The 20,257-nt window shown below is 38.7% G+C and overlaps 1 protein-coding gene across 2 annotated transcripts in view; it reads left to right on the top strand.

Moving 5' to 3' along the window:
- Positions 1 to 20,257, top strand: part of pax7a (paired box 7a) — a 68,002-nt gene that overhangs the window by 25,130 nt on the left and 22,615 nt on the right. For both annotated transcript variants that reach the window (XM_055184164.2, XM_055184165.2), the window contains 3 exons: positions 1,029 to 1,228; positions 15,187 to 15,352; positions 15,538 to 15,734. In XM_055184164.2, the coding sequence (XP_055040139.1) occupies positions 1,029 to 1,228; positions 15,187 to 15,352; positions 15,538 to 15,734 (563 nt within the window). The remainder of the gene's footprint in view (positions 1 to 1,028; positions 1,229 to 15,186; positions 15,353 to 15,537; positions 15,735 to 20,257) is intronic.

Genomic DNA, 20,257 nt, shown 5'->3' with positions numbered 1-20,257 from the left:
ATACGAACACTTTTGCACTCCCACAGGCCTTTTTGTAACCTCTTTCCTGGCGGTCTGTCAGCAGCAGAAGAGTTTCTGGCAGATGGGGCTTTGAGAAAGACGATCAGGCTGGCGAATTGAAACGGGGAAACTCGTGTGAAGTGGTCCAGGGCGCAGAAACCTGCTGATCAGCAGTGGGCAGAGCGCGCACGTTGGCTCAAAGGAGATTTGTCTCTGCCCTGGCAGCTGCGGCATTGCGGGGGAAGCAGTTTGAAACACCCTGCTTTCTGTTTTTCCCCGTGCATGATGCAAGACCAGAAGGCCAGAAGCAAGACTAGCACGCTACGCCGCTTGTGCGTTTAAAAAAAGTGAGATTTTTCTGACAGGACCTTTCACGAGCTCACAAATGAAGTATGATGCAATTTTAGCATCGATTATCATGCTAATGCATTTCAGTAATGTATCTTAACGCACTCCGTATCTCTCCTTACAAATGTTTCTCTTGGCTCCGGCACCGATGTGCTCGCCTTTGTGCGTTGGAAAATACTCCGCTGGCTAAAGCTGCCATCTGCACTTGTCTTTGCAAAAAAAGTAATGTAAAATATGTTGTAATATATTTTGAACACAAGCTGGAAACACAAAGGAAGGCATTCAATGGGCCAGAAGTCTCCTACGTTCTTCTTGCTCCTAGGAAGTCGCCTCAGGCTGCCGCGGAGAGAATGAGGAGGACGTGGCAGAGCAAGGTGTCTGGTGTAGATTACTCGAACCTTTGCGGTTTTGTCCCTCAGGCCTCTCTGGGGCTCAGTGGCAGGATTATACGTCTGAAGAATTCTCACATATGATTAAGACTCAATAAAACAGTATCTTGTGTCGCATTGACATGTGGAGATAACACAAGCATTAATATTAGACCGGTGGACGCTCTCAGCTTTCAAGATCGTTTTTTACAGTGCTCGCTGGGGTGACGCTTAATGCAATTTTCAATTGTTGTCCGTGTCACGGTTTGTCTCGAACACCGCACTGATAATTGTGTTTTGTGGCTAACGCAGGTAACCGCACGGACGAAGCTTCGGATGTGGAGTCGGAGCCGGACCTGCCCCTGAAGAGAAAGCAGAGACGCAGTCGTACCACCTTCACGGCCGAGCAGTTGGAGGAGCTGGAGAAAGCCTTCGAGAGGACACACTACCCCGACATCTATACCAGAGAAGAGCTGGCACAGAGGACCAAACTTACTGAAGCTCGCGTGCAGGTTAGTTATCAAGTCTTTAATACTGACCTATATAGGTTGTGGGTTTGACACTATCACACAACACTCTTAAAAATAAAGGTGCTTCACGATACCATAGAAGAACCTTTTTTACTGTTGGGTTCCATAAAGAACCTTGAACATCTGAAGATCCTTTCTGTTTTCTTTAAAGTAAAATAAAAAGACCATATAAGGGTAAGAGAGTAATGGTCGTTTGGGAAGCCAAAAATGGTTCTTATATGGCGTTGATGTGAAAAACCTTTTGTAGTATCTTTCATTTTTAAGTTGACTTGGATAAAACAACCACCAAATGCAAAAATGTAATTGATCAGATGAATTTTAACCACCTTTGTGTATATAAAGTATGATAAATTTAATTGTTCACATTTTTGCTTTTTGAGGTTTTTATAACTCTAGAGGCAATACGTGACCCTGGAATACAAAACCAGTCATAAGTCACACCGGTATATTTGTAGCAATAGGCAAAAATATCCAATTAATCGACTTTTTATGCCAAAAATCATTAGGATATTAAGTAAAGATCATGTTCCATGAAGATATTTTGTAAATTTCCAACCCTAAATACAAAAAATGTATTAGTAATATGTGTTGCTAAGGACTTAATTTGGACAACTTTAAAGGCGATTTTCTTGAAAATATATTTTTTTGCACCCTCAGATTCCAGATTTTCAAATAGTTGTATCTCAGCCAAATATTCTCCAATCTTAACAAACCATACATCAATGGAAAGCTATAAATCGTACACAGTCTCAAGTAGAAGCGTATAAATAGCACGAAGTGAGAAAATCGTGCAATACATATGCCAAATTTCACTTTGGCGTGCATATGATACGCCAGTCCTTCCCATTTACTTAAACGGCGCATCAATGGGTTTAAGGTTAGATTTGAGATTTGCTTAAGGAGGTTATTTAATATACAGGTTTCTCCATGTTTTTGACTAGCCATGGTCACATGGAGATGGTGTTAGAATTGGCATTTGGGTTAGGATGTCATTTTTAAATAACAAAAAGTTGTTCTAAGCCTAAACCCAAGAGAAAATGGTAAAAAAATAAAAACAACAAAAAAGATGCGCCATTTAAGTGAATGTGAAGGTCTGGCGTATCATATGCACGCCAAAGTGGAATTTGGCATATGTATTGCACGATATTTACAATTTGTGCTATTAATACGCAACTCTGTGAGACTGGGTTCTATAAATCTCAATTACAAATCGACACTTATGACTGGTTTTGTGGTCCAGGGTCACAAATTATTCTTGCAGTACTCTTGCACTTGCATGCTTACTCTTATGACAGTTTTGCAATTGCCCTGAAAATGTCGCCAGCATAAATCAATCTAGCTTCTAGCAAGTATTTTCTTTCAACTCCCCCCCTTTAGATCTTCTTTCTAGGGTCATTTCCACTCTATTCATCCAAACTCCCGTAGTTATTAGAGGTGTTTGTTATATTTATTTATCCAGCAGAGACTAATTGTTTGACCTTACTTCTCCTCTGGGAATACATCACTCATAGTCACATGTCAGTTAGACTCCTGCCCTTATTACTTTTACCCGAAGTCTTCCTGACAGTTTGCGAACCCTGCAGTTTTATGTAACATCGCAAAGCAAATACAGTAGAGTTATAGCAACAGCTGCACTCTGAGCTAGCGGGAGACAAAAAGAGAGAAAAAACACAGACAAAATGCATTCCTGATGGATTTCTCATCTCTTCCCTTGGCCGGCGATCGCTTCCCAGCACTTGAAAGCTGGCCGCTACTTGTAAATCCCTCTACATATCAGAAAGGAGTCCTCTGGGGACTCTGTCCTGACAATAACATTAATCAATCAAGCGCTTGTAAAAGAACTAGAGACCCCGACCCTACCCCCACCTTCTCAAACTCACAACTTCTGTCATCCTGGCACTTTGTACTCTCAGAGAAAAAGGTACAAGAAGGTACAAAAGTTGTCACTAGGGCGGTACCTTCTTTAAGAGTACTCTTTGAGGTACCTTTTTTGAGGTATGTACTGGTACGTCAAAGGTACATATCTGTACCAAAAATGGTACATATTAGGACCTTTTTAAAGGTACCGTCACAGACAACTTTTGTACCTTTTTTTCTGAGATTTTGTGGATTCCAGCTACCACTGCTTAGGTACCCCACTGAAAAGTTCACTTTGCAAAACACTTAGCCACAAATGTTTTTTTATATCTTTTACTTTGTCAGTAGAACAAATTTTGTATTAAAAGGGCCCTACAACAGTCATATGTCCCGTATCAGTCCTTCCAGAGTTTTTTTGTGATTGTTGCGGGCAAAAATTATTGATCTTGCGGCACGTTTTTTTTAATGCGATGGAATATGCAGGATATTTATGCAATTTTATGCGATGAAATTGCGGGAACTTGGAAAAATTGCGGGAACTTGCAAAAACTCAGAAAACGTGCAAAAACTGTTTGCAGCTTTTCGTTGATGTTCATGTCGCGTAATTACGTCCCGTGGCAACAGGGGACATACTGCGCTTGTGTGAAGTAAATGCAACATTATTCAGCTTTCTGCTATATACATATATGTGACTTTTTGCTACGAAAATGCGGAGATTATGAAATCATGCAAGCCCCACACATTTTGCGCGTGGAAATTTATGTGACGAAAGTGCATTGTATTTTTTAAAAATGCGTCCGCCGCATAAATATGCGGACTTAGGCTGATTATGCATTGAATCATGCGATCGCATAATTGCGTTTTTCTGGAGGGACTTCCATATAGAAATCTTTTTGGTGGGTTGCATAAACTGCTTAGACTAGTCTTACAACTCTTAAAGGAGTAGAGCGGTTTTGACTGAGGTTTGGACGTGTGCGGCTGCCCCGGGAGTTTTCGGGTGTTTGTGTTTCGCCTCCCACCTTTGCAGTGGGTTTGGTGGTGCACTGGAGCAATCCTTCCTGGAATGCATTGAACTTTCGTTTACAAAGACGTGAAACTCACCGAGTGGTCAGGGATGTTCACTGATATGCTCACACAAAAATCGCTGCAAATTACGCATTCCAACAGGTTTTATCGTAGTTTTTGCCAACTCATAACTTGTATTAGATGTGCTGTGAGGTACGGTATTACTCCGCGCCGGGAACTTTGTTTCTATTCTTGCAATTGGAAATGGCGGATTAGCGCCACCACCTGGGCTGGAGTGTTTATTATTCAAGCTCTAAGCGGAAGAATATACGGGTGTGAGGCGTTTGGAAAAAAAGGTCCACAAGTTAACAACGAATGCTAAAACAGCTGTTAGAAAGCATCTTTTGCAGCGATTTTTGTGTGAGCATATCAGTGAACACCCCTGACCACTCGATAAGTTTCACGTCTTTGTAAACGAAAGTTTAATGCATTTTAGGAAGGATTGTTCCAGTGCACCATTAAACCCATTGTAGAGATGTGAGGTGAAACACAAACACCCGAAAATTCTCGGGGCAGCCGCATATGTCGATATTTCAGTCAAAATCGTTCTATTTCATCATAAAAAATCTGAAAACAGGGCTTTAAGTGTAAAATACAGAACTTGTCCTTTAAACTTTGAAAAGTCAGTTACTGTACATTAAAATGTAGATTGGCCTAATTTAAATTCCAAAAATAAGACTGGAAAGGTAGCTAACTGCTAGTTAGTCGACTAGTTCTTAACCTAGAGGCTATGTTTATGCAATCAGCCAATGGTTTTACCATCGAGTCTGTTCTGGGATTGCACACTTCGTCCATGTGTACTAAGGCACAGGGCGGTCACACCAAATGTTAGTGTTAAAGGAATAGTCTACTCATTTTCAATATTAAAATATGTTATTACCTTAACTAAAAATTGTTGATACATCCCTCTATCATCTGTGTGCGTGCACGTAAGCGCTGGAGCGCGCTGCGACGCTTCGATAGCATTTAGCTTAGCCCCATTCATTCAATGGTACCAATCAGAGATAAAGTTAGAAGTGACCAAACACATCAACGTTTTTCCTATTTAAGACGAGTAGTTATACGAGCAAGTTTGGTGGTACAAAATAAAACATAGCACTTTTCTTAGCGGATTTAAAAGAGGAACTATATTTTATGGCGTAATAGCACTTTTGGGAGTACTTCGACTCGGCACAGTAACACCCTCCCTCTCCCATTATGAGAGTGAGAAGGGGAGCGGACTTTTCAGGCGAGTTGAAGTACTCCCAAAAGTGCTATTACGCCACAAAATATAGTTCCTCTTTTAAATCCGCTTAGAAAAGTGCTACGTTTTGTTTTGTACCACCAAACTTGCAGTATAACTACTCGTCTTAAATAGGAAAAACGTTGATGTGTTTGGTCACTTCTAACTTTATCTCTGATTGGTACCATTGAATGAATGGGGCTAAGCTAAATGCTATTGAAGCGTCGCAGCGCGCTCCAGCGCTTACGCGCACGCACACAGACGACAGAGGGATGCATCAACAATTCCCAGTCAAGGTAATAACACATTTCAATATTGAAAATGAGTAGACTATTCCTTTAATACAATTAATTGATAAACAAAATCAAGTCATATTTTTTTAAAAACATTCTCACTTTACAGCATTTGTTTTAAAGTTGACAAATTTTTACAGGACTGTAGTTTCCAGGTTGGTTATTCCAAACATCTTGATGTTGCCACAGGATTCGCAGCTTTCCAGACTAAAGGGCTGTTCACATTTTAACGATAACGTTAACTATAAAAGGAACTATTTTAGCGTCCTCGCCACCAGACCATAACGTTATACTAAATCGCTCGCAGGTCGCAGTATTCACACAAATCATTTGTATTTGCACAAATCATGTTTTATCATACAGTGCTGGGTTTTGGACCTCGGCGATCAGCTTCTCCACAGTGTTGCCTGTCATTTTAAATACTTGAGCACTTTAAATTTGAATAAATTTGATTGGCTGTCGGTGGTTTATAAATCTGCTGGAAAAAATCCCTTCTTAATGATATCGGTCCTTATCTTTATCATTATAAATTTGTATAGTTATTCCTATCGTCCATAGTGTGAACGGCCCTTAACTCAATAATGTTGAGAATAGATCTCTTTGTGGGCTTTACTCTTATAAATGATTAGTTAATGGCAAAGGATTTTAATATTGACAAGATAAAATAAAAAACACAAAAACATCTTAAAACATTTTTGTTGAAGCATCTAATGTACATCAGACATTTACAGGCTGGATAACTGATTCAACATATGTCTTCTTCTGTCTCCGAGCACTCAAGGAAGAAGACATATGTGTCTAAATGGTTGCTTTCACACTCTTGGGACAATGTTGAAAGATTTATGTTATGCCTGTTTTCTCGCAATATTTCAGGCATGATGTGTTCAGGGGAGCGATTTGCATCGATTGTACGTTTATCTGAGACATCTGCTGAGCTCCGGTGTGCGGAAAGCCATTTATTATTACTTAAACAGCATTGCGTGAAGTTGAGATCAGGATTTTGAAGGACTGGAGAGGAGAAGAATGGAAAGAGCTTTGAGCTGAACAGTACTTGTTTCTGTTAGTGAAAATCCTAATTATATTTATTTAGGCATATTATCAGTTAAGATAGTCAATGGACCTAGAGTTTGAAAAACAGTAGGAATGCACCAAAATATCAGGCTATATAAAAGGTATTGGGAGATAAAAGCATTTTTTCGGACATCCCAGATAATATCAGTATCGGCACTGAAACATTGTATTGGTACATTCCTAAAAATACATCTGATGGGTTCACGGAAAGCCAAATGGATTTTTATCTACATGATCTGTTTCTGCAGTTCATGGGAGCACATGGGCCAGATTTGTAGGTCAAATCTTTTGGTTAGACTTTATAATAAGGGTCTATTGATCATAATGAACTAATGCTGAGTTAATGCATATACAACATCATAAACATAAACGAATGAAGAGTCATCATTAAGTACAACATTACATGTTAATGTATTAATTAACAGTGAATTCATGTGTTTGTTACCAATTTTGTAGCAGGGGTACTGCAAGAATCCCCTGCTTGATGCATTTATAACTTTTGATGTAAACGATAAAGAAAAATTAACAACTAAAAGGACACATCACACGGATAATAGAGTAAAGCGAAATCATGTGAAAAGTATTTTAGTCATGGATGTAATTTGTTAATGCAATTTATCTCACAATCTAATTATAAAACACTTTGAAATCTCCGAAAGGTCAACTCAAACTGAATCATCAGTGAAGGTCGCCCCAAGAGATTTGAGCAAAGTGAAAGTCTTCGAGAGGGAATTTGTCTGTTCTCTGTAGAGTCCATTGTTAAAAATCTTTCCCTCCCCGAAGAAACCCCCCCCTTCCTCTAAATGGGAATGTCATGTGTGCTTTTGTCATTGACTTTTAACTGCTTCAGCACCATTAAAGGAGCGAGTCTGCTGAAATACTCATGTAATAGTGCAGTTCATCACAGCACAAACTTTGACCTCTTATTGGATAAACGTTAAAACAGTGCATTTAACACATCCAGAACACCAATTCACCAACACATCCGAGTTGGGCATGCATGGTTACATGCATGTGCCAATAACAGCTGCATTGGCAGAAATGTTTTCTGATAAAATATGACGTGGTGTTTCATGGCAAGAATACAGGACTTGTTATTGCAGAACTATCAGAGGTATTTTGCAGAAGTTCTCATTTGTTTGGCTTTGGGTACATGTATGTTGTTATGGGTTTTTGTATCGAGAATCTTCTCAGACCTTTGGCCCGGCTGCCGACCTGCTCTGCCACAGCTGTGCGAAACCATCTGGCAGATGTCAGTTTAGTGGGGAGTGGAAAAGAGGGCAATGGGGTGAGACAGGGGCCAAAAGAGGGGCCCAACACCCCTGAATCATCCTCTTGTCCTTTCTGAGTCACTGATGCACATGGTCAGAAACATAACATTAAGACTTGAATGTAAGTGCATGAAATGTGTCGACTACATTTAAAAAAAAAAATGTTTTTTTTTCAACAGTGTTTGATCAAAAAGGGATGAACACAACCTGTTGGGCTGTAATTTAACCTATGTTGGATTGTTTTAACTCAAAATGCTAAATTGTTGGGTCAAATATTAACATTTTCTGGGTTCATTTTAGGGGTGGGCCGATCGGCTATTCAGTATCAATATTAGTCCGATATTGGCGAAAATGGCCAGATCGAATATCGAATAAGTTGGGGAGTACAATCCGATTCAATACCAACACAGATCTTGTCATAGCAACTTGGGGTAAAGCGCGACTTGAATTTGCACAAAGTTGCACTTTAAATTGTCCAAAGTTACACCTTAAAGGTGCAGTGTGTAAATTTTAGCGGCTTCTAGTGGTGAGGTTGCAAATTGCAACCAATGGCTCAGTTCACTGCTCACCCCTCGCTTTTGAAACGCACAGAGAAGCTATGGTAGCCACCACCGGAAAAAACATGTCATTACTGGAGACAACTTAGTAAACAAAGTTTGTCCATTAAGGGCTTTTGTAGAAACATGGCGGCACAAAATGGCGACTTCCACAAAAGGGGACCCTCTGTGTATGTAGATAAAAACATAACGATTCATTATAAAAAGGTCTTTATACACTCCTGATAATATAGTTTTGTATATTATTTTGCATTTCTGTCAAAAGATCCTTTTAAAAATTACACACTGCACCTTTAAATTTCATTTTGAATTTTTGTGCTGACTAACTAAAAATGTTGCTACTAGTCTGTTTGAAACATTTAAATAAAAATAAAGCAGCAGAATTTTACAATGTTTCATTGAGTCTTAAATTTGCAAAGTCATTTGTTGCACAGAAAAATGTTTGAGTTCTGTAGCTCTGTTTAAGCTAACAAATGTGTTATTTGCAGCTTAATTGATTAAAAGGCCGATAGAGATGGTATTGGATCGGTATTGGTATCGAGAGATACTCAAGGTTGTGGTATCGACATCGGTATCAGACATGAAAAAGTGTTATCGGCCCAGCACATTGGGTTCATCCCTTTTTGACCCAATGCTGGGTTGAAAATAAACCAGCATTTTTTTAAGATTGTACTTTTTTAATTCTTCCAATCACCTTGTCAAGTCACATTTTTATTGCGCTTTTTTACAATGTTTTATTGCTGCAAAGCATCTTTATTTAATATTTTTAATTAAATTGTAGTTAAATAACGCCATTTTATACATTTTGTTATGGTAAAAATTATATGAACTTTTTATTAGTATAAAAGTTTTAATTATATTTAATCGATATTTTCATGCAAACTTACATCATGCATTAAGGCTCTTTCATTCCCAAGCATGTTTTCCGGCTTCGTACCCCTAGCTATCTTTTGCAAGATTTCAGCACTTTAGTCTCGAATACAGTTATTCCCAACTTCTTCAGACACATTGCATTTTTTCATCCTTTCTGACAAATCAGGAAATCTGATCCATATCTCACCCGGATCACTTTTAGTTTGGTGTAATGGGTGAGGAGTTGTGACAGTAATATGTAGTCCCAGCAGCCTCTTTTTCCCCATAGTCCCGCTGCTTTGGTTGAGGTTAAATAAGCAACACATAATGACATATGACATCTGAGGAAGTCAAATCACTTCTGAAACCATTCACAGAAACAAAGTAAGTGTTGGCTGTAGTATTAGGTAATGCAAAGCAATCCCTTTTACAAGCAACACACATTTTGCATTGTAGTTGGCAGAAACTAATAAGACATAAACGTTTCTTTTATGAAGCATAAAAAGTTCAGTTTGCTGCTGTCTTATTGGATGCATGTTATTTTTGTACTTTTTTGATGATAATTTTGATGTATTCGGCACATTTGCTAAACTTAGTTGCATTTGTTAGTATAAAAACAGATGTTACACCGAAACACAAGGCCAATCCTTTTAAAAACGATCATTTACATCATTTACAAGAAGAAACTTTGGTGGGATTGTTGGGGATGTGATCTAATATTTTGGTAAACTTGTGTGTTTTGCTGGGGTTACTTGAGCCCAATGCACCACACTATTATGTGTATATGTGTGTTTGTGTGCACATCAGGCCATTGGACTGCAGTGTAGGAAACACCCTGTAAAAGTAGGAATAAGGAACGCCATCCCTGTGCACGTAGGTTTATCCCGTTTATCCGTGACAGGTGTGCGCAGTAAACACAAATCTCTACAGACTCTTGCATTGGACACAGAGACAGCGTTGAGTCCGAACAATGTGCTTTGGTTTATAGCACTTGGGTTAAAAAAATACAACACATTTACGCACACAAAACTGACAAGACAAGCAGGCATGTAGTAACCATTCAAACATTCACAATCCCACAGTTTTAGATATAAGTAGTTGTAGACAAGATGACATGCAGTAAGATGTGCAGGAACCAACATTGTTTAACGAAATATACAAGAATTGTGGCAGAAATAAAATATTTCTTAAACCTTTATCAAACTCCCTTTCAGTGTTGGGAAAAGTTACTTTTAAAAGTAATACATTACAAAATTAAGTTACTCCACAAAAAAGTAACTAATTGAGTTACTTAGTTACCTTTTATGGAAAGTAATAGTTGCATTACTTTTAAGTTACTTTTACATTACTTTTTCTTACTTGGATGAGGCTTGATCTCTTTCAGGCCTTGCAGGTGTTTTTAAGAAGTTCTGGCCTGCCATCTCCGTTTCTGATTCAAACTGTTCCCGCTCAGGCACGCACGCATAGAATGTATAATTTTACGTGAATATGTTCAGTTTAAATCAGTACATTATTTTTGATCAAATTAATTAAACTGAAAAGTAACTTGCTTTACTTAAAAAAACCTCAAATATTACTTACGTAAAGCATGTTACTTGTAATGCATTATCCCCAAAACTGGTCCTTTTAGGAAAGTCGCGCCACTAGGCGGCCATTTTGCTACGCAGTTATTTAAATCATGCAAGACCAAAGTCCTATCTAATGGAGAAAGACATAAATCACATGCTAAAATCACAATAAAACACCATCCGACCAACAATTAAACCTGACATCAAATGTAATACAACTGTCGTTTCTTAAAGGTGCAGTGTGTAAATTCTAGCAACATCTAGTGGCGAGGTTGCGAAGTGCAACCAACGTCTCAGTCCACGGCTCACTCCTCGCTTTTGAAAAACATAGAGAAGCTACGGTAGCCGCCACAGGACAAACATGTCACAGTCAGAGAAAACTTTGTAAAAAAAATGTGTCTGCTAAGGGCAAATTGCCGCACAAAATGGTGACTTCCATGTAAGGGGACCCTCGGTGTATGTGTATAAAAACATCTTATTCTAAGGTAATAAAAACATAACGGTTCATTATGAAAGGTCTTTATACACCACTGATATTATAGTTATGTATATAATATTGAATTTCTGTTAAGAGATCCTTCAAAAAGTTACACACTGCACCTTTAAGCTCAAATTGTGCAAAAAACATTGTTTCAAGGTAATATGAGCTACAGATCAAGCACACAGTTTGGCAAGCGCCTTATGTGACTCTGTACAAAGCTTTATGGATTGATGATTGGCTCCTTTAACTGGAAGGCAGGACTTCCGTCACCAAAGTGTCCATAATGAGCGTTGCCCTGTCCCCCATAGTAGTGCTCAATCTTGTTATATCCGATATCTTTTCCACCCTTATTATTATTATTATTATTAATTTGAATTGGTATTGTTCAATTCAGGCTGTTTATGCTGTAACAGCATCATCATTCATCCTCACTCCATCACAAGGTGATGACAGTGCACAGCGTGGAGGTTTGTCCTCCTGTTTGTTTGGTGTGGATGAAGTAGCGCTCAGTCGAGTAATTAGACCCGATTAAGAAAAGCAAGAAAGGGAATGTGGGACTGTTCAAGGTGAACTCTTTGTATTGTGTTTAAATCCAGTTTCCAAAGGGAAATATACTCGACATAAACTGCAGGGCACCACGGGCACATGGTGATGCATCTATCCAAACCTCTCCAGTATGCATTGGGATGCATTGGGAAAAAATAACTTGAAAAAATAACCAACTGCTGGCATTTGGGTTAATTTGTATATCTCAGTGATGCCATGTTTGTTTCAAAGGCAGCTAATTCACTTAGACAAAAAATGCTTTCCAGGCTCCGGTTGTGATTAAGGCGGGCGGACGCCCCGCCGTGCACATGGTAAAGCCACAAGATCTGTTGGCTGCGCCTTCAACTATCTGACTACAGGGATGCAGGCAGCTCGCCGAGATTGAGCGTATGAGCGGACGAGAAGGATGAATCCAAAATCTCTTTGGGAATTGTCATAGCATTATGAGTTTAACAGATTGTGTGGTCTTACAGTGCAGAGATCAGTTCATGTGCGAGCGGATAAATGTGGAGGAAGGAAATCCTAAATAAAGCCAGAGACGAAACATGTTTGCGTGTAGGAAAGAAATTTGACTCCTTATTTATTTATTTGTATTCCTCTTAAGGAATTTAAGGAGAAACATCTAGAACTGACTTGCTTAAATTAAATATACTTTAAGTATCCTAAAGAGCAACTCTTGAACAATAAAGTTTTCCTCGTTGATATCACAGAAGAAAAGATCTGCACTTCACAGCAGAAGAAAGAAGGTAGAGGGCAAGAAGATGAAAGGATAGATGGGTGGATAGTGGGGTTCAAAGGTCATGGGTCAAGAGGCACAGCACAGGAACGGACACTTTTGGGGTTGTGGGGGAAGGAGGCATCGATCCTCATTTTCCCAGCTCCAGGTTCGAGCAAACTGTTTGTCCAATCACAGCAGGAGCGTTGCAATCCCACCACATACATTTGCAGTTTTTCACATCACATTTGGGTCCTTTATCTCAGTCTTTAAGACTGTTGGGTGGGGGTTTCACTTTTTGCAAGAAAAAGTCGAATATCGCACTTGACAGATGGGTAAGAATCATCTCTAGTCGGCGATCTATTGAAGTGGTTTGAATGAGATGCTAGCTGTAAGCGGCCTGACAGTTTTGCACATGGACAATGTAAGCAACGCTTTGTAAGAAAGGGAAAGCGAGTATGTGTGTGTGTGTGTTTTGTCGAGTGTGTCTATGGAGTCTTACATCAAAATAGGGTGTCTCCTTGTGTCCGTACCATGAAAGTGAAACTCTTAAAGGCTCGTTTAAAAAGGGACGCCCACTCTTTGTGGACACTTTTCAGCCCGGCGTATTGAGAGGCCTTTGTCTCCACCTTTCATGTGGACGCACAATGGACCGGCCCGTTTTAAACACAACAGTAGATGAACTGCGCTGACAGTGTATTAAACGCGGATGAATTCCCAGTGCATGGCATAGATCAATGTCTGCAACCTTTCACATAAGCAGGGCTTCGGTTCTTTCCTGCGTAATAGAGCGAGCTGATGTCTGCCAGAAACTCATTTGATGGAAAAGACGCTGGCCAAAAAGTGCAAATTAGATTGTCTTAGATTGGGATAGTTCACCCAAAAAATGAATTTTCTCATGTTGTTACAAACCTGTATTCATTTCTTTATTCTGATGAACACGAAGAAAGATATTTTGAGGAATGTTTAAACCAAACTGTTCAGAGGCCCTATTCACTTCCATTGGAAAAAAGAAAACTATGGAAGTGAATGGGGCTCATGAACTGTTTGGTTACAAACATTTCTCAAAATATCTTAATAAACAAAGAAATGTATAAAGATTTGTACAACCTGATCTCACAAATGTCCGTGAAATCGTCATGCATTATTTTGCTCAGTTTTCGTGGCATTGTCACGTATTTCTACCATTTTACGTGCCCATGCCACGCATTTCTTTTCCGTGTCAGTTTCATGTATTTGTTCCTCAATTGTTTTTTATCTTTTTAAACAATTGTCGCTTCGGTTTGGGGCCAGATTTGCTGTTTGTGTTAGGATGTCACTTAAAGTATTGGTTTAAACTATTTTTTCGTATGCTTTTAAAACCATTGTCACCTGACATTAGGGTTAGAGTTGGGTTTTGGTAAGGATGTCATTTTATGAAACAGTTGTAATGTAAGTTGTTCTAACCCCAAACCGAAGCGACAATTGTAAGAAAATAGGAAAAATAGTTGAGTAACCAATACGTGAAACTGACATGAAAAAAATGCGTGGCATGGGCACGTAAAATGGTGGAAATATGTGACAATGCCACGAAAAACTAAGCAAAAAAATGTGTGACTATTTCGCGTATTTTGTGAGATCAGGCTGGATTTGTAACAAGATGAGAATCAAAAATGATGACAGAATTTTCATTTTTGGGTAAACTATCCCTTTAATGTACAAAATCAACTATACACCCAAAATATTTTGGGTTATTTTCAACCGAGCGTTGGGTCAAAAAGGGATTGTCATTTAATCTATGCTGGGTTGTTTCAACCCAAAATGCTGGGTTGTTTTAACCCATTGTTGGGTCAAATATAAACATTTTTGGGTCAATTTAACCTAGCTTCTGGGATTGTTCTTTTTTAACCCAATGTTGGGTTGAAATAACCCAACAATTACACTTTTCAAAGAAAAGTTTATGCCCATGATAAAAAACTGGTATTTTTGCATAAAATAAAACATTTGACTCGATCCATTTAATATTTTTTTACAAATACAATCTAAGTCAAGTCATATATGTATCAAAGTTTGATATTAAGCAGTATGTGTGTTAAATTATGTGCATTTCTCCAACAACACAGCTGTAATAAGTGCTTTAGGCTGTCTTTAAAGTGTCCGACAGGTAAATAAATATACTGAAGATGTCTGTGAAGGAGATGTGTGGGCTACCTTTGACCTCTTTACAACCTCTCATCTAGGAGAGGTTGTTTATACAGATCTCAGCTTTAGCCACTTAACTAAAACAACAGATACTTCACCATGTGCTAACAGACAGTTCCCATAGGGACGCACTCGTTGCCACACACGTCTATGAACCCGTACATACAGTAGGTACTGTACGGGTGATATATTAAATATTGTTAAGAAAGGAATATTGCACGTGCACGTCTTTTGAGTTAATTTCCATCTTTATCTTGCCAGGTCTGGTTTAGCAATCGAAGAGCTAGGTGGCGTAAACAAGCAGGGGCCAATCAGCTTGCAGCTTTCAACCACTTGTTACCCGGAGGGTTTCCACCGACCGGAATGCCAACCTTATCGACCTATCAGCTTCCAGAATCGACATATCCCAGCGCCGCTCTCTCACAAGGTATGAACTGTTGCAACTGTCTTGTCCAAATAATTTTTTGCATGCACTTAGAGGGTTTTGCAGCGAAAGACATCATTTTATAACTGCCTAATAACATTTTCATTACCATTAAATTCCTGAACCTAAATATAAGAGCCTGATAAAAAATGTGTGAATAACTGTAAGCGTCTGTGTTTGTATCTCAGATGTTAGCAGTACGTTACACCGGCCACAGCCTCTGCCCCCGTCCTCCATGCACCAGGGCGGGCTCTCTGCCGACAGTAGCTCCGCCTATGGCCTGTCGTCCAATCGCCACACCTTCTCCAGCTATTCAGAAACTTTTATGAGCCCATCAGCTTCAAGCAACCACATGAACCCTGTGAGCAATGGCCTTTCACCACAGGTCAGTGCAATGTGAAAATAATGACACGTATTGAATGAACGTCTGACACAGTTCAGAGATCAAGAACTTGTCAGAATTAATCAAGTATTAGCTTCTTTAGTGAATAAGGGACATTTTTTGGATTGAAGTCAAAGGTTTTGAGCAAAATCCTGTTACGTTTGTCTATCTTTGAGTCTCATGTGTAACTGCGAACATGCACGGTTTTAAATAGGAGCACCTGCTGGAAACATGTCATTGTATGCACCTTTATTTTTTGTGTCAGAACCAGGTCCTCAAAGTTAACATAAAAAAATAGACATTTTATTTAAGAGGTCATATGATGTTGCTTAAAAGAACATTATTTTGTGTATTTAGTGTAATGCAATGTGTTTAAGGTTCAAAAACACATTATTTTCCATATACTTTCTGAAACACATTGATTTTTATTAAGCTTATTAAACTGAAAAGTGCCGAGTGTTCTGATTGGCCAGCTATCCAGTGCCTGTGTCGGAAAGGTTACGCCCCTTACCATATTTGGAATATCAGCTTACAAAGCACAGCATCTCCACGATATGTCGGCGACCACATCTGTACTACAGCGCAAATTAAAGTTACACCACCTTTTTTTGCAAACACATTTGGGTGATGTTATTCAAATCTTCCACATAGTGACGTAGATATGTGATGACGTGTTTGAATAAAGCGTTTTAGGAAGGTGTGGATGAATATTTTTTGGGGTTTGAGACTTTAATCTTTGCGACTTTGTGGTTCTTCTATGTGCAAGAACAGCTTTTAACACATAAAAAAAGGCAAAGAAAAACATAAAAACGCATCATATGACCTCTTTAACATACATTTCTGGTGTTTATCATGCACAATTTTTAAGTGCATGTTTTTTAAAGTGTCCTGCTTTACCTGGAAATGGAACTAAAAGCGTGATTTTATGTTGACTATTCTAACAGACAGAAGTTATTTTCAGGATGAATTTTCAGTTTTTGTAGTCACGGTTAAGCTGTACTGGTGGTGAAATGGTTAACATTGTGGATTATTATTTCTTCAGTCAAGTTTTATTTGTTGTATGGGCCAATAGGGGTCATTTGACTGGACGTCTCTGGGTCATAGTGTTTGTAATTTTTTGGAGAAAGATTGTGATCTAGTTATCTTCCTTAAAGTGACTTTCTGTGGGAAATGTCACTAACCGATGCAAAATAACACGTATTGATGTAAATCGCATGTATGGAGCGAATTATACACAATTATCCATCAATACTGGGCAGTCCTGCCGACCCTCACCAACAAGATGTGGCTAACAAGCATAAAATAAGATTGAAATGGTGCGTAAAGAGTTGAAAATGAATTTCAATGCTGCATTTGTCCACAATTACCCTTTCGTTCACACATGTTTTATTGGGGGGTTTCCTTTTCTCTCGCGCTCTCTCAAAGCAGATTGAGAAACATTCTCAGTATTACCCTCGCTTTTTTCTACAGAGAAGAAAGAATTAAGGATTTGGTGACAAAAAAGAGCTTTTCCTCTCGTAACTAGAACGTTGGAAGGATAACATGGGCGTCTTACAGTGCGAGAGATTGTTAATCGTGGCACAGGGGCTTTGAGCGCTTAATGCTTTCGCTCCAAACCTCCGTAAATACCAGCAGACATGGAGGTCTTTCTGTATTAATGGGAGCAACGCTGGCTCTCGCTTTCCTCTCTGTTGTGCTTAAGTACTTTTGCTTAATAAATAGTAAATGCGTCTTGGCTAATTCTGTGGATTAGGCTTGAAATGGAAAAATCTATTTTCAGATTTGTTTTCAATCATTCCTATTAAAATTTAACTAGTAAGTCTGAATATATTTTCAACTAATGTCTGATGAACTGGGGAATTATCTTGGTACAAGGTTGACTTACATCATATTTAAAAGTCCAGATAATTTACTCGCCACCATGTCATCCAAAATGTTGATGTCTTTCTTTGTTCAGTCGAGAAGAAATTATGTTTTTTGAGGAAAACATTTCAGCATTTTTCTAATTTTAATGGTCTTTAATGGACCCCAACACGTAACAGTTTTAATGCAGTTTAAAATTGCAGTTTCAAAGGACTCTAAACAATCCCAAACGAGGCATAAGGGTCTTATCTAGCAAAACGATTGTCATTTTTGACAAGAAAAATTTAAAATATGCACTTTTAAACCACAACTTCTCGTCTATCTCTGGCCCTGTGACGTGCCAGTGGGACCTCACGCAATACGTCATCACGATAATACCGCTCCAGTGTTTACAATTGTGTTGAAAGAGGACCATTCCGATGTTGTTGTATATCGAATGATACTAATTAATATCTTTGTGTCAGTTTATTGTTTAAAATGGTCCGCAAATGTGAGTTTCATATGTAACACGTGACCCTTCCACGGCATTACGCAATTACGTGAGATCGTGCTGGCTCGTCACATGACCGGAGATAGACGAGAAGTTGTGGTTTAAAAGTGATTATTTTTTATTTTTCTTGCCAAAAATGACAATCGTTCGCTAGATAAGACCCTTATACCTCGTTTGGGATCATTTAGAGTCCTTTGAAACTCTGTTGAAACTGCAATTTTAAACTACATTAAAACTGTTACGTGTTGGGGTCCATTGGAGTCCATTGAGGTGAGAAAAATCCTGGAATGTTTTCCTCAAAAAACATAATTTCTTCTCGACTAAACAAAGAAAGACATCAACATTTTGGATGACATGGTGGTGAGGGAATTATCTGGATTTTTTTTTTAAGAAAATGGACTAATTCTTTAAGAGGCGGTATTATCCCCATCTGACATCACAAGGGGAGCCAAATTTCAATTACCTATTTTTTCTCATGCTTGCAGAGTATGGTTTACCAAAACTAAGTTACTGGGTTGATCTTTTACTCATTTTCTAGGTTGATGGAAGCACTGGGTACCCAATTATAGCTCTTACACATGGAAAGTCAAATTTTCATGATATGTCCCCAATATGTACCTTTGGGATACTAATGATGTCTAAGCTGTAAAGGTGTACCATCCCAGTGACGACTAGGGACCATTTTTTGACAATTTATTTTGACAGTGTAGGCTGTGTTTGGAATTAAATAAGCTTTGCATTTATAAGGTATTGTTCGTGTAGCTGGTATTAAACAATCGAATCTTTAACTACCAGAAACTTTACACTCCAAACCCATCAGTGACCTTTCTGCTCGTGATGCTGACCAAAAATAATGTCTTCAATTTAAACCAAGTTGTCTTTTAGATGAAAGTTATCTCCCTTATATTGGAACTTTGCAGACAACATCTATCTGGCGGAGATAGTCGCGTGTACTCGGACCACAGACCTATTTCTCCTAACGTCTGCTTTTGATGAGCTGCTGGTTGCTGGTAAAGATTGACCAAACGGTTGTGATTGGCTATAAATGGGTTTGGGGTGGTCGAGTGCCAGGAGTAATGGACCCCCGCTGATGTCAGCACAGGTGTCTGTGTAACCCATCCAGACAGCGCGCATTTTCCCATTACAGCCCAGTAAAAGCCATCCACCGGCGGTTGTTGTTGTAGTAGTCCTTGATTATAAGTTTAGGCGGTGGGAGTGATGCAATGTCACTTCAGAGTCTATTAGGCATTGCTTGGCTGAGCTGCAGGTATGTTTTCGTCTTTTGGGGGGAGGCGTTTCACTCCATTTCATTTTGTTGCACAGCAGGTGCTGGATAAGGACACAGACCTTGAGTGATGTCAGGGAAAACAAGTCTTTTCCTTTTCCTTCCTTGGAGTAGAGACCATTTCGCTGGGGGAAATATGTAGACTTAACGCCAAAAATATGATTCAAGGGGCTAAAGGTCTAGACTATCAGTGGTTTTTGTTTTCCAAACAAGTCATATAATTGTATATTTCATTATTTAGACCTTTTAAATATTCATACTACAACAAATAAGCAGGAGCAATCTGCTTCTCTGCCGCATTGTGCATGATATCAGGTAATGGTGAGAGACTTAAATGCTCTCCATTATGAATCAAAAGGGGTTTTTAAAAGTTAAAATGTTCTTGGGAAAGGTATTTAATGTAAATTTCACTGCTTTGAGTGACAGGGACACCTGCTGGGAGACTAAGAAACAACAGCACAGAAGAAATCGTGCAGAATAATGTGATTTAAGCCCCTATAATAATTACAAGAAATATTTTAATAAAATATTATCAAGGTCACCATAGTTTCTGCAGTTACTGTTATTATTGTAAAGCCATAAAATATCATTTTTATATTATACCATTGCTTATCAGGACCCCTATCTTTTAACTGATTTTAATTTGGTGGAAGTTATTGTTGCCGTGGATTTATTTATTTTATTTTTTTGTAGAAAAGAGTATGTTAGAAATTTTGGTAGCCTACAGTAGGCCAATTTGTATTGTATTAAGTACTTTGCTTACCGATAAACAAATGGTCACTTTGGATAAAGGCGTCTGCCATATGCATGAATGCATATGCAAAAGTTTGATTAAACCACAAATATAATAGTTTTGATAAAAAAAGTAGCTGTTGCGCTTGAGACTCG

Source organism: Misgurnus anguillicaudatus, chromosome 14 (assembly GCF_027580225.2).
Source record: "Misgurnus anguillicaudatus chromosome 14, ASM2758022v2, whole genome shotgun sequence".
Taxonomy (NCBI): Eukaryota; Metazoa; Chordata; class Actinopteri; order Cypriniformes; family Cobitidae; genus Misgurnus; species Misgurnus anguillicaudatus.
Note: the sequence above shows the minus strand (reverse complement) of the source record. Positions and strands in the feature narration are given on the sequence as shown.